The 15563-nt window shown below is 42.4% G+C and overlaps 1 protein-coding gene and 1 long non-coding RNA gene across 5 annotated transcripts in view; both read left to right on the top strand.

The window, feature by feature from the left end:
- Positions 1-5510, top strand: part of uacab (uveal autoantigen with coiled-coil domains and ankyrin repeats b) — a 36346-nt gene extending 30836 nt beyond the window's left edge. For all 4 annotated transcript variants that reach the window (XM_034576105.1, XM_034576122.1, XM_034576114.1 and 1 more), the window contains 7 exons: positions 196-288; positions 577-607; positions 725-774; positions 1145-3859; positions 4108-4260; positions 4532-4597; positions 5076-5510. In XM_034576105.1, coding sequence (XP_034431996.1) covers positions 196-288; positions 577-607; positions 725-774; positions 1145-3859; positions 4108-4260; positions 4532-4597; positions 5076-5147 — 3180 coding nt within the window. In that variant the 3' untranslated portion in view covers positions 5148-5510. The remainder of the gene's footprint in view (positions 1-195; positions 289-576; positions 608-724; positions 775-1144; positions 3860-4107; positions 4261-4531; positions 4598-5075) is intronic.
- Positions 5511-5915: 405 nt separating this feature from the next.
- On the top strand, positions 5916-7578 carry LOC117756152. The gene is made up of 2 exons (XR_004612761.1): positions 5916-5973; positions 6058-7578. It is a non-coding gene; the product is annotated as an uncharacterized LOC117756152 (long non-coding RNA).
- Positions 7579-15563: the final 7985 nt, after the last annotated feature.

Here is a 15563-nt window from a genome sequence, read left to right as displayed (position 1 = left end):
TTTTATCAGAAACTTATACTGTCATATATTTACTCAAGTAAAGCCACATAAAGTCCTGAAAACAATCTTCCAAGGATATCGGTGCTGTTGTATCAACACAGAACCGCTGCTGTTCTGTTGATATTATTTAATCAGTCTTTATTTTTCTTAACATGTGTATTTTCTCTTGCTTGACTTTTTTTTAATTTTTCCCAGAAGGATCACTTGAAAGTGTTGCTCAGTGCCAAAGAACGAGAGGAAGGGGCTCGAGGCCCAGAGACTGTCAAAGTCCAGCTTCGGAGTACTTTGGTTAGTGACTTTATATATTTATATACATATGTGTTTTATACTTTGAGGCTATAATCCCCAGGGGAATTTATTTATAACATCAGAATTAAGGTATACTTAATTCAATTAGTTTTTAATTTGTATTATAAAACATTTGCAAATGAGTGTTTCTCCTAAAAATCGAGTCTATGTATTAATATAATGTATTTTAAATGTCCAGTTTGTTTTTTTGACTCTGGTGCAGCAAAAATGTTCTGTTATATGTATTTTCTAAGTCTAAAAAGTATATGTATCTGTATACATTCACAGGGGGACTACTCTGGGCAGTCGGTTATCAAAGGTTAGTTTCCCTCTATTTCTTTTGTTATAAAGAAACAATTGAAACCTTAATTTCAAACCTCACCAGTACATTATGAGTTGGTTTGAATGATGTGTTTCTTCACTTTTGTGTTTCCAGGCAAAGAAAACATTTTGATCAAACAAACTCACAGCTTGGATTCTGATCAGGTACATTTTTATCTGATTAACAGTTACATATGATCCAGAAAATTCAGTGTTAGTAGTTTACATCTAATCATTATTTGTTTGCTGCTAATACAGTTTTCAGATCCTGATGGGTTTCATTGTCTCCTTCAATAAAAGAGTTTTGTGACTCATTCAATTCGTTCTCCATCTCAAACCTAATCAGTCCGTATTTGAAAATGGGGAAAAAAAGTCTGAGGCGACCCAGAAGAACCTTTTGTGAATGTATCACAAAGGAATCAACAGCTATTCTGTACTTTCAAATAAAGTGTCTGGTTTTCCATTAAAATAACATAATGATGTTGTCACACTTGCTCTGTATTGGTAAGAACTTGTTTTTCCTCTTTCTCTGCAGTTGCTCCAGCATCCTGCCATGTTGCGTTCACTGTCCAGATCCGGAGAGAAGAGTCCTCCAGCTGTAGGATGGGACCTCTCTGGTGAACTGGATTCCCTCCGACATGAACTTGAGACAGTCAAAAGAAGACAACATGCGGCAGAGGAAGAGACGGCGCGGCTTCAATCCGCCCTGAACCGTAAAAACCGAGAGTGCCAAGAGCTGGTTCAAAACCGAGACGCCATCCAGAGGCAGGCTGACCAGCAGATTCAAGAACTCGAGGACGCCTTGGGAGACGTCCAGAAGAGGATGCTGGACTCTGAGTGTAAGGTCAAACAGCTGCAAGCCCATGTAGTCGCTGTTAAGGAACACATGGGCGGCCAGGCCACAGAAGAACTGCGGGTCCAGCTCCAGGATGTCAAAGCCAAGTATGAAGGTGCTTCAGCGGAAGTGGGTCGCGTTCGTAACCGACTGAAACAGAGCGAGAAGGCCTTAGAGGAGTACAAGACCAGCGAAAACCAGTTAGCAACTGAGGCAGAGAGGCTGACCCAAGATGTGGGAGTTCTGACTGCAGAACGAGAAGAACTTGCTGAAGCCCTTGTAGAAATGGAAACCAAGTTGAAGGAGAGCCAGATTAAACATGGCAACACCGTACCAGCTGAGAAATTTGACAACATGAAAAATCTGCTGACCAATGCTGTGGATGAGAAGGAACGACAGCTCGCTGAGCTCAGGGAAGACTACGACCGGGTGCTGGAGGAAGTGGCAGATCTCCATCGAAAACTGGACAGTCCCTCATCCCAGGGAGGATCAGGAGGGATGTCAGCCGAGGAGCAACAGAGGATACGAGCGGCTCTCGAAGAGCAAAATGCTTCACTGAAAAGAAAACTGGTGGATGTGACCGCCAAAAGCCAGGCCCTAATTCAAGAGGTGGAGGAGAGTGAGGAGGAAAGAGATATCCTACGAGAACAGCTTGATGAGCTCAACAGCAGGATTGAAATGGACTTTTTACCTATAAAGAATCACGAAGAAGCTCGGAGGAACATGGTAACAGCTCTGGAGGACCTGGAAGACAAACTAATAGAAGCTAGTGAACGTTACGGAAAAGCAGAGGGACAAGTCCAGCAGCTTCAGACCGAGAGAGCCACGCTGCAAGAAAACATCAGGAGTTTCCAAACTTCCAGAGAGAAACACCAGAGTGAAACGGAAGGTTTGAAGTGTCAGAATGCCGATCTGACGAAGAAACATGAACTGCTACAGAAGAAATGTGAAGACAGAGATAAAGAGTGCGTACAGCTGACCACACAGAGCCAGACTCTGAAGCAGAGCCTGGAGGGGGAGTATATTTCCAGACAACGGCACGAGCAAGTGAAGATGGAGTTAAGTTCCACCTTAGAAAGTGTTAAAGCTGAGATGATGAAGTTGGAGACCAAGGAAAAAGAAAGTGCGGAAGAATTTAAGTATTCGAAAGAAGGAAATGAAAAGTTGAAAGATGAGTTGGAAAAGGTTCTGTTTGACGTGAAACAGAACTATATGAGCATAAAAGACCACAGAGCGACCACAGACCATCTGAACGCTGCTGTGGTTGGGGCAGAGAATAGAGCAAAAGAAGTGTCAGATATGTATGTGTTGGCGCAGGAGGAAACAGTAAAGCTTACCCAAGAATTAGAGGCCCAGAAGAAAGAACTTGATACCATCCAGGAGGCAATTCAGTCCAAGTTTATTCCACTGACAGCAGCTGAGGAGAAAGAACACTCCTACAGTGCCCAGGTGAAGGAGCTGCATGCCAAGCTCATGGGAATGGAAGAGAAGTACAACAGAGAACGATCTGCTGGAGAGGGCAGCAAGCAGGAGAAAGAGAAGCTAAAACTTGAGATTGAATCTGTTCAGCAAAGACTGGACACAGCATTAGTTACTGGAGAAAAGCACAAGGAAGTGGAGGAAGGGTTGGTGGGTAAATTTGAGGAATTGAGTCAGACGTTGGTCAGATTAGAGCAGCAGCACGAGGAGGTTACATATCAGAAAGCCGATCTTCAAGACCAGAACGCTCTATGCAACTCTCAGATCCAGAATCTCCAGGAGCGTCTGAAATCAGAGTTGACCCGTATATCAACGTATGACACGGAGCTCAAAGCCCTCAACGACGCCATGCAGCAAGCCCAGTCCGACTGCAAGAAAGCAAGAGAGGCTCGGCAGGAGGAGGCCCAGAGGGTTGGTGCCCTACAGAAAGAGCTGCAGGAGCTCCGTGGGGATCAGGCGTCTCTGCTACAACAACAGACCAAGGGAGAGGAAGCCATGGACGCTGAAGTCGCTCGGCTACAACTGGCTCTCCGTGAGGAGGAGGAGAACAACGCCCAGAGGGCTGAAGATGTGTCCGCCCTGCAATCTGAGCTCCTGCAGGCCACACAGGCTCTGGAGGAGATTCGCTACAAGGAAGACCAAATGAACCAGCTGAGGAAAGACAAGCAGCAGCTGGAGGAGGAGGCGGCCAACCTCAGCAACAAGCTACTGAGCTTAGCGGAAGAGTGTGAGGAGGCCCATCAGGAGGCTGCAGGAGCACGAGAGGGCGAGAGCAAGGCCAGGGTGGAGAGGGAGGCTCTCCAGGAGAAGGGATGTGCCATCGAGAGAGAAATCAGAGAGCTGAAGGAGAGATACGACGAGTCGCTGAGCACCATCTGTGATCTTCAGAGGAGGATTCAGACTTCAGCTCAGCAGACTGACGCTAAAGACAAGAAGGTAGGAATTAACAGACATTATAGCGGAGTTAAAAACAGACTCTATTCTGTCATGGTTTCATTATTTAAACATACTGTGGTGGAGTCAGTGTGTGTGTAGATTCAAAATGTGATAATCCACTATTAAAAATGTGTTGTTGTTGTTTTAGATGGATAGATAGATACTTTATTGATCCAGAGGGAAATTTAAAGAAACAAGGAAAAATCTACCAAGATGAATGTTTATATTTGTGTGTCTTTGTGTGTCAGATCACAGAGTTGCTGACGGACGTGGAGCGATTGAAGCAGGCACTGAACGGTCTGTCCCAGCTGGCGTACACCAGCAACGCACCCAATAAGAGGCAGACGCAGCAAATCGACACACTCCACGGCCAGATCAAGAACCTACAGCAGGAGCTGGCTGTGAGTGGACACACATATTTCTATATGTATTACAGAATATCATGTCAACATATCCTGCTTTATACTTAGTTAGATTCACTGCACGGTAACTGTCTCTCTGTAAGTGACTGACTGGAAAACTGCATAGGAGACAATAATAAGTTCTCATTTTCTTATTATTTTTCAGAACCCTGAATCTCCTCACATTAGTAGTGAGACCTTAATAAGAAAGAAATTGAAGCAATAACCCGAATGGTCTTGTTGTCTCTCTCCCTCCCTTCTGCTCAATAAGGATGCTGAGACGCAACACAGGGAGGTGGTTTCAATTTATCGAACTCATCTCCTCAGTGCAGCGCAGGTAAGATCCTCATCGTTCTGCTTGAGTAATTTCTTTCTTAAACTTTTAAAGTGCATGCTGACCACTAAGAAACTTTTGTCTCTTTCTCATCAAGGGTCTTAATTCAAATAAAATGAGCTCCATTGTTCAGATTGTTTTTAATGAACTGTTCCCAGCATCAGATAGCCAGCAGATAGGCAAAATAGGCTTATGAAATCATTTCTGTTATATCCATAGACTATTTATAAAGATTGAAGGAATAACTGCTCCCCAGAAGTAAAGCTATAGTGCCTTGATCGCCACCTGCTGGCTGGCTGCAGTTGGTGTATCCTCCTCATCCTCCATGTTAATGAATGGGAGATGGACTAAGTTAATAAGCCTAGAGTACACATTAAACAACATTTTTCTCAAAGATAGTTTTTAGGTAATTCTTAACACAAAGTGTCCTGTGATGAATGTGACCCATTGATTAACAGAAGCCTTGTTGTTGGTCTCACAGGGTCACATGGATGAGGACGTCCAGGCCGCCTTACTGCAGATCATCCGCATGAGGCAGGAGTTTGTGTGTTGAACCTTCCTCCGACAAAACACGATGCTCCTGACGGACTCGGATTCAACATTTTCCCAGAGTCCCTTGCTGTGGCCCCTGTGGGTGCTCAGTGTGTGTGTTTGTGTGTTTGTCTCTCAGCAAAATTGTTGAAGTATGATTGTTCCCAGATATTCTCCTCTGTGTTGTGGGTACAGGCAAATAACTGGAGGATTGATTGATACTAATGTGATACTTCGATAGAAACACAGTCAACTGGAATTTACTTAAAACCAGTGTCTTTGTATCAGACTAACCAGTGGAATCATTTTTGACTTCGTCATCTACCTACTGTTTATGTAGAAACACTTTCTAGTTGCTGGTACAGTTTGTGAAAATACAATTCCGTACTTTTCTGTCAAATCTTTTTCGGAATGAAAATCTCTGCTTTTATTTTGTGGATTTAACCCGTAATATTCAGTAATATGGAAGTTATTTGAATCGTGGGTCACCTTCCACAGATTACGTGAAAAGCTCAGCTGAAATGTGAAATGGACATGAACACAAAGACCACTTTTCACATTCCCACATGACAGTCAGCTCTCATACAGCGTTTTCCTATTTAACAGCGTTTTTGCTAGAATAGTAAAGGTAGGTTCACATTAATTTTCAAGTTGACCGTAATACGATACTCACAAGCCTGCACGGGTTCTAACTTTCAATGAGTTATTGGATGATATAGTTATTCCAGTGAAGAGATCCCTTTATAACCTGATTTTGATGTTAGAACGATTGAAAATAGACAAGGATTAATGACAGTGGCCAATCCATAAGAGGCAAACAATATTTAACAACAAAAAAATATTAAAACGTATATATGTGTGAAAAAATGTAGATTGAGTTATCAATGTAGTAATGAGGTGAACAGACAATTTCTTGACCTTGATAATCTTAGATACATGTTTTGTTCTCCTTTTTAAGAAAGGAATGTAAACCTGCAAGTTTAAATACTTTCATCAAGAAGATTTTTACTGATATTTATACTTTTATTTAGAAGTAAAGCTAATTTTAACCAACTTAAGAAAATAAGAATCATGTTGGCGTATATTAACCTTGGACTGTAGATTTATCTGACATTAGAGAAGAACTAAAGAGGGAATCCGTGTATATACACATTAATGCTTGTGGGTTTTGAATTGAGCAGAGTACAGAGTTTCTTTGAATGTGAACCTATCTTTTTATCCGTGTTCATGTCTGTTGTAACACTTCAGCTACTTTCTAACTCTAAACATTTTGTGGCACTGTTCTTGTCCTCTGGAGCTCCAAAGTAGCACATTTTCACAATAACCCCAAAATCTGACGTTCATCCAAATCTAAAATCCTGCTTTGCCATTATGGTAGATGGTCGACAGTTTGATGGAGATCTCAGTTAAGTCTGGTTACGTGAAGTTCTGCTGGATTTGAGTCGTGGAGGTGGAGTGGAGATCTCTTGCCGTGTCCCACAGATTGCAGTGGGACGTCGTCCTTTTGTTGAAACCAGAGTGTCCTCTAGTGGAAAGACTTGGCTGGCCAAGTTGATAGAAGCTGTAATAATCGGTGCGGCTCAGGGGGGAGCAGTGGTTGCTGTTGGAAGCTGGAACATCTGCACACTTGTGTCAACACTAAGCAAAACAATTGGAAATGATTACAATATGAATTTTGAATATAAAAAACGTTGCTAACGACTAATCTCTTGTTTTGTATTTCTTAATTCAAACCAAACTCACTTGTTATTTACAACAAATGTCCCAGCTGGAGTTTGACTCTATGTAAAACCTAGTGTGTGGACTTTGCAGCTTTCTTGGAGCAATGGCTGCGTTCCCCTGAGCCGGCTCTTTGTGAGTCTTGATGGTGTCGTGTAGTGGTGTTGTGATTGTTGAGCGAGTCTCTTGTGCCTTTACACTGATATATTTTTCATAGCTTGTACTACTTTAATTGATGTACTACAGTGTGACAATTGTGATATTCAGCAGGTCTGGAAGTAGAACGGCACAAAACACGTTCAGGGTAACATTTACTGTAGGAATCCATTTGATAGGAATAGAACAGATCTTTGTTATGAGGATAGACATCCCCTTTAACGATTAGTATTTTTGAAGCACTCCTGTCTTTCCCCTTTAAAGCTAACACACTTTACCAGGTTTTTTGCTTTCTCTTTTTATACTGTGGCCAAAAAGTCTGTTTACACCAACAGATAGTTAATGAAAACTATACATCATGCAGATATTAGAGAGTAGCACTAATTCTTTTCAGGTATTTCTCACTTTCTTCCCTCTGCTATTTACATTAACTGTAAATTGAATCCAGTTAAATCTCTACATACATACACTGTATACCAAACTGTTTAAATTTGTTGTTTTCTTTGGCAACAATATTTGCGTTTGTGAATCAATAATACAAAATTAATAAAAGTGCCTAACATAGAAAACTACACAATGCTTCAGTGTATTTTGTTTTTACATCACCACAGAAATACTGTTATAACTTTTAGCTTGGTTACCATCAAATAATTAGCAAATATTATCATGTTTCATCAGGGACTGGGAACCTCAGGCCAAGAGATGATTCATAAATTAAACACTTTAGAAATGCCCCATAAACAAAAATGACAACAATACATTTTTCTACGATTGAAGTAGAAATGAGTGAAATAATCTAACGTGACATTCAGAGGCCTCCCTCCTTGTTGTTTGTCTGTCAGCTCAACGTCAGGGTGAAGAAAACTTAATTTTCTGCTGAGGTAGGTTTTTGATGGACTTTTTTAATGTTGTAAAAAGCAGCGTTTCAATGTTCATGTTCAATGCAATGACAAAGGAACAAATAATGAGTAATAAAACTGCACAAAATATTGCGCAGACACCAGAACTCCGTAAAAAACGGCGACAAGCGTGTTTTAATACAAATTGCATGAAATCAGATGTTCACACAAAACTCTTCACAAATATGTCACTGCACAGTTAATAAAAAGTCACTAAAATCATGACAGACCCTCCACACTCTTCATTGATGGATTGCTTTGGTCTGGCTTTACTCGTCACTGATTGTTTATGGAAGCTTTGCTCTTATTGGCTACAAGCAAGAGCTCATTAACATGTGGAAACGCAGGTATCAGGCCTCATGGCTGAGAACAAACATGGTGGCTGTCAAGACAAGAAGAGTTAATGTGGAACATGAAACTTTCCTGCATAAATGGACAAACAGTTATTCCTCAGAGGAGTTTGTGCTGAGTAGCTTCCATTAGACCAGATTTGGACAATGTTAGCAGTGGTGCGTGAGCTAACGGCTAACAACTAAGTCACTTCAAAGTGTCTGTCTTGAAGAACTGAAATGACACAAGATATTGAAAAACACAGAATGGCATCGCAAGAAGTGTTGTTTTTCTCTCTGGGCTGGGAGGAAACAACAGAAGCAACAACTACTGCCAGAGGTAAGGATTCGTTTCAGCAAAGAAAAATCATCATCATCATCATCATCATCATCACCATCTGACGTCAGATTCGTCGCCAAAGAGAAGCAGCAGCGGTCTCATCAGAGAGGTTAGAGGTCAAGTTTAGGTGTAAAGCATCTTTTACATGTTAACACTTTACATCAATCGTTGAAATAACAACACACAACAATTGAGGGTAGAGACACAAGCAAGTACAACATATAATATGTGCTTGTTTTAAAAGTTGTTGATGTTATTCAGCCTAAAGCACCACTGTGTCTAATTATAACCTCACAGAGCTTCTTTATAAAGGCCTGAATCTCTATTTTCTCATTCAGTATTTTACTATAAGCCGTGTTGTTCTACATGACGACAGAAACTTCTGCCAACAGATTATTTTACATGAGAGATTTCAGGCTTTGTGTTTTTGTCCTTACTTTTTTCATTGGTTTGAAATTGATGACATGTGGCGTCACACATTTCTGCACCAATCAGGATTTACAGAGTTAAATCAAAATCTGATGGCAGTTTTTTTTTATGCCAGATGATCAAATGGGATCAAATCATACAACACAACTTTATTAATCATGAAGGTAATTTATGATTAAGCAGATTTTCTGTTTTTCTGAATTAAATGTGTTGATGGCTGCTCATTCAGTCCTTCATGTTTCATGTTGCATTGACATACTGAGCTGCGGGAGGGGGGGGGCTCCAGGTCATACAGTATATGTGTGTTTTTAGCTCCCCACACTCTGCCCCTGTGGGAACAGCTCGGTTCATGTGGTTTCACTTTAAGTACAATCAACCCAGGAATGAGAGCGAGTAGCTCTTTGGCACAGAGCTCTCACTTTTATCTTTGAACTCGTGCCTCTGTTGATTTGTCTCCTTCTCTTTTCTTTCCCTCCGCGAGATTTATTTTTCATTAAAGCTCTATAGCAGGATGCTGAGCGCAGACGTCAGGGCTATTTCAGTTAGCTCATTTCAGATAAATTCATGGCATGCACGGTGACTGAGCACGGGGGAATTTTCCATTTAAAAGGTACAATATGTCAGAATTGGCCTTTGCTTTTGATAATCAAGATACTAATGCTACAAAGAATATCATTTAATACGACCCTCGAGCAGAACTCAGAGCTTATGAGTGCGAGCTAATGAATCCCTCGTCCTATCCTGTGTTCACACAAACACACAACAGGCACACCCCCTCAAATTGATACAAGACTTGTCCTGGGTTTGATTTCGGTGAGGAACGCTTGCTGGTTTTAAGTGGCAGCCCTCCCGCCCCTGCACTCCTCCTCCTCCTTCCTCGGTTTTATGATTCTCTTTTTTGCGGTTTGCACTGAATAAGCTGTTCTCAGCAATCATGGCAAATACAATTCAATCTGTTGGTAGATCTCTCTTTAATCTCATTTCCAGGGTCCTAATCAGTTCCATACATCCACTTGCGGCCATTTGGTTAACCGTCGTAACCCCTTCCCCGGCCGCAAAGAATCCCATCTTTATAAAATTCGTCATCCCCAGAAGGATCAGAGATGTTATTTATGTTGGAGTAAGCCCCGGCCGTCCACCACATGCCTCATGAGTGGTAAACTGGCTGAGGAAAGCAGCCGGGTGGTTATATACACATCAGATACACGCCCACATCTTTGCTTCCAGTCCTGTGAGCTGTCACGAACATTTGTTATCTGCAGTCCTCCACCTCTGCAGCTGCTCCTCTCTCCTCCCGCTCCTGCTGTGCCTTCTTATCTAAACATGCAGTAATCGCGAGATTGTTTTGTTGTCGTGACGACTCCACGTGTCAAATTGTTTTTTCTCAGCCTCTTTTCTTCTCTTTCTTCACCTGTGTTTTTTTATCTCCATCCTTCCTGTCCTACATGGACAGATTAACCTGTGTGGGGGCCCCAGAGCCTAAATTTAATTTCTTCTGAAAACCTGGCACTGGAGTTGCTGGTTCATTTCCCAGCTGTTCCAGTCCACACATTGAAGTGTCATTGGACAAAAACACTTAACCCCGAACTGCAGCACATCGCACAGAGCAGCAGTGTTTAGGTGTGTTCGTGTGTGTAAGTGGGTGAATTTGACAATTAGAATTCATCCACCCGATAATCAAACGACCAATGACAACATGGTGAAACTGGGACATTTCAGGCCCCATGAGCTCTGAGAGGCTGCTGCAGTGTCAGCCTTTCTGTCGCATCATCTCCTTTCTTTCCATCCCTCACTCCACTCCTTCTTCCCATTCTACCTCTCGTCTCTCATCCTTCCTTCCTGGTTAATTCCGCAGGTCAGGTCAGTCCAGAGGTCTGTGGCATATTTGTCTCCCTGGTGTAATTGCTAACTATGTGTCTGTCACTAATAGGCCATTACCCAGGCGGTACTGTCCGGCCAGCCCGTGAGGCCACGCTGAGGGCAGCAAACACGAGGCCGGGGGGGGGCCTTCTTTTTTTTCATTAGTCCCCTGAGGAAGTGGACCGCTCTTGGCTCGGGGCCGAGACAGGCGAGGCCCTCTTTTAATGTTTTTGCAGAGCTCTGAAGCACTTTGTTGCCTCAATAAAGTTCATTTATGGGATAATAAGGCTCTGGAGGACACATGGTGCTGATTTGACTTGAATGGTTTCAGCCTGGGTCACATTCCTAAAACCAGCTCACTTGTCTCTCTGCCTGTTCTCCATCTCTGCCTTTTATTTCATCTCGTTTCTTCATCTTTTTCCACTTCTCACCTTTTCCTCACCTTTTATCCCCTGTGCTCTGGATCCGCCATCATTTATTATTATTCTTTCTAACACTTTGGCTGTGTAACCGCCTGATCCCGGGTTGACCTGGGATTTGCACACCTGGGAATGAGTAGCAGCGAGGGGGCAGGGGGCCCTCTCATTTCCCAGGATTTATTCCAGAGCTTTGAGGGGGACGGCGGCGGGGGTGGACGAGGGGAGGAGAGGAGAGGCGATCAGAGGAACGAAGAAAAACCCGCAAGCCCCGAAAACCTGGCAGAAGGTCAAGCTTTACATTGTGAGACTACACCAGAGCCGACTGCCCCGGACACTCGGGTCATGTGGAAGGTGTGGAAGTACATGTTTGGGATACGTGCGTTAAAACAGATGTCTGAGGATGAGTTGAAACGCACACGCACGCCTCCACGTATTTTTTATCTCCGTGGTTATTACACACGAGGCTTACGTAAGCGTTGGCCGTCTCTCCCTGAAACCCAGTAAGGACATTGTACACCGCTGTATGCTAAACGGCTTCATCTGAGTTCAATGTTTTTCTTTTCCCTCATTAGTAGTCGGTTAACCACTAATGCCGAGTGTATCTGCTCAGCTTTTCTTCCTCCCTTCATTGACTTAGCAAGAAACAGATGGAGCCCAAACCGCCACATCTCCCTCTCCCCTCCGACTGTCATCCTTCCCACCGCTTCTTTTACAGTAATCCCTTGCTCTCAAACGGAAAATCGCCCCAGTTTTGCATGTCTGTTTGTGGCGTAACATATGAGACAGTGCGTGTGGTTTAATAGGATAAGGCTTTTGGGGTTGCTGGGTGCTTGGAAACATGGCAGAGGCCACTTCTGGTTGCTTCAGTCATCTTAAAGACATTAGGCCCGAGGGTGTTAGCTTGAGCTTGTTAGCGCGGTTGGAAAAGGGCTGTGTTTGATTCCGTGATGAGGACGGGATGAAAAGCTGCGAGTCTGGAGGGCTGACGCTGATTTGATATTGGCGTTTGGGAGTGGCTCCGTTTTCAGTTGCGGTGACTCGGGATGTCGTGCTGGTTGGGAAGCCATTTCAGCCCAAACCGACCGCCGACGTGAAGGATGCCTCAGAGCTACAGCGAAGATTTATTACATTTAAATGGGATAAGTTTACATTCAGATAGAGAATTGAGCTGTGTGGATATTTAGGCTTTGACGTCCCGCAGCGCTGCTCTATTTGGAAAAAAGATTTGGCTGTTATTGAATGTATCGCTTCAACAGCATTTTCACTGTAGGAAGGCCAGGACCCACAATTTAGGACAGATGAAAACTGCATTTGGAAATGTGTGGTCACTGTAAAACCCCTTTTCTGTTTGTGTATGAATTTAAAAAATCAAGATACAACAGTCGTTTTCAAACATGAACTCCGGAAAAGTCTGCACAATTGCTGCACAATCCGGACTTTCTCCGGAGTTTGCCTTTCACACACAAAGAACGTAGCAGGAGATTCTCTGGTCAGACACATTCAGAACAACACAGAAATCTCCTGGAGCGTTCAGGTGAGGGGTGGCGCAGCAGGCAGAGACGTGAAAAATGACTTCCGCTGCAGAAACGTCAAATATTGTCGGCTTTCAGAGTTGTCATGTCCATTTGTATTATTTTTGTTTCCTCCGTTTTGTGTCTGTCTTGTGTTCGACAAATCATCAAGGCACACACAGAGTTTTATTAGGGGGCTGGCAGGAAAAACTCCAGAGAATGTCTGCAGCAATAGATTCGGACAGTTGTGTTCTTAGATACAGCCCCTCCGGATAATGTCAGGAGATTATCCGAAGTTCAGTCCAGGGTTGAAAGTGTCTTATCTTGTTTGTCTGATCTGTAGACAAAAAGAAAAGTTAATAATATCATATTGTTTTACATGGTTTATGAGCTAGAGTGTTTCACAGCTTGGAACAGGCAAGCTAAGACTCCTGCTCGGTACTAACTGTTCAGTATTGATTGAGTATTCCGTTGATATGAAAACCTCGTTAGCAAAAGTGTTGAGTCTCTGTCCACCTGGCAAACGGAGCTCCCATGTTCCCTCTCTTTTAGTTCTGGCCTCTGCCAACTCCTGAGGGAAATATCTGCCTGCTAAGCCTCTAAACGCTGCACCATGGCCACCGGCTAGTTAGAACACTAACCGCGTCTGTTTCCCGGTCAGTGCTCCACAGGATGTGTAAAGTGGGGTTTTAGAACTTTTTAAACTAAAAACAGCTGCAGACTGCGACCAAAACATATGAGATCAATAAGAGGGGATGAAAAGAGGGGATTTTCTAATCAGAAGCTTATGAGCTGTGACTTGATGTAAAGATTCGTAGAAGCAGAGGAAAGCTGCAGACTCAGGTGAGATCTCAGGAATCGGCCACTACACAGTACCGAACCGAAACAAAAAAACAACAGTTATATAACTTATATTACCAGCTGTAAGCTACTAACCCTGTTTAGAAGTGATGATGCTATCGTTGCTGTACGGCCTGGCTCAGGTTAAACCATTTGAAGAGCACAGAGCTGAGGTCTGTTTTCACTTGTGGGACTTTCCAGCGTGAAATATATTGCCAATATTTCTGACATTTTAACGCAACATGACCAGAAATCACGTCTTCTTCGCCTGCTCTAAGAATAGTAACCTGTCAGCGGTAGTGCTGCTGTTTTGGAGAGATGATGATGAAGTGATTTCTGGGACAGGAAAGTAGCAGTTTTTATCTTTGTGAAACTGATATACTTTAAAGACGTGCTATCGGATTGGTACGTAGATTCATGTACTTGTCAATGCCAGCATTTTTTTTACAGTATCATGGGAATTAACAGTCAGGTATAACTAGATATCTGGAAAGACGATTTGTGTTTGAAATATTAACAATATAGAAATCTCGTGTTCTTTATCTGACCCAGCAACAGTCCCTGTTTTATATCCATTCAGTAGAACTCAGACTAACGTACAGCGTCCACGTCTTGGTCTAATTTGCCGCGTCTTTCCTGACGCGGGGTTGGCTTTCGGTTTTGCTTTGTAGTGAACTGATGATGATGAAGTGGTTCAGGGGGTTCATTTCCTCAACAGAGCTGGGATTTCAGTAGCCAAGAGGTCAAAGGGTCAAACACTCAAAAACTCTTTCTTGTCCCAGCCGTGGTTTCAGAGTTATTGTCTCGCCGGGGCCTACAGTAGATTAATTACTGAGACTGACTTCAAATCAACTTTATTGGACGCGGTGGTTGGTGGTTAAGAGCTGAGCGAGTTATACGAGGCCATATTGTCACACACCATCTAATTAGACACATAAAAGGAAAACTCTTTTCTTTGGGCAGGAGTTCACAGGATGTAAACAGGCTGTAAAACGTCTGTCTTCATCTTTTCCTCTCGTCTGCATTTGTACATTTCAAGAATCAACAACTCGTAATTTTGCCAAATAAATGTTTGGATTTTCTTTGTGCCAAGTTTTAATGAATCGAAGGCAGAGCTCAAATATTCATGGTTTATTACTGACTTATATTTCAGGGGGTAATATTATACTTTTTACTTGATTGTACTGCATTTATTTGATGTTATATTTAATGGTAAGATTAAAGCAAAAAATACAAACCAAATGATTAGCTTATGAAATATAATATACAATGTGTTTTACAGTATGAAAATATAAGCTAATTATAATAAACCACATTTCAGTTCAACCAAAAGGACTCACACCTGCAGACGTCAGAGCCGCACTCGTCTACAAACCAATCAATGTCAAGCACATGACGCAGCTCACATAGGTGATGACGACAGGACGTACGCACGTCAGACAAAAGTCTTTAGTGCGCTCGTTAAATTACAATGTGAAACCAAAACTAACCGGATCAAAAGTAACAGACATGAACCTTGGTTTCTACTTTCAGGCGTAAAAACAGACATTTTCCACCTTCACATTTATCTTAATTTCATAAAATTTAGGTTTTCATCAAACGCCTGCTGAAAACAGTTTGTTTTGCAGTGTCGTTTGAATTGTACGACTTGATTACATCATCGAGTTCAGTGTTTCTAAGTCAGATATACTTTTATATTCTGCTTTTCCATCATCGCTAATGTCAAGTCACGCCCTTGGGTCTCTTGAAAGGCACTATATCAATTCAAGCTATTATTATTATTATTATGTGATGGTGGGAAAAGGTTTCACTCAACTTAATGTCTTCAGAGAATGAACTCTTCTCGGCTTGATCCACTTTTTAAGTCTACCTGGAAAAAACCTGAAGAAAATAAATAAATGACGACGTCCTAATTGGATTTTAAGATGTTTCCACA

Source organism: Hippoglossus hippoglossus, chromosome 3, assembly GCF_009819705.1.
Source record: "Hippoglossus hippoglossus isolate fHipHip1 chromosome 3, fHipHip1.pri, whole genome shotgun sequence".
NCBI classification, from domain to species: domain Eukaryota; kingdom Metazoa; phylum Chordata; class Actinopteri; order Pleuronectiformes; family Pleuronectidae; genus Hippoglossus; species Hippoglossus hippoglossus.
This window is presented reverse-complemented; position numbering and strand designations above follow the sequence as displayed.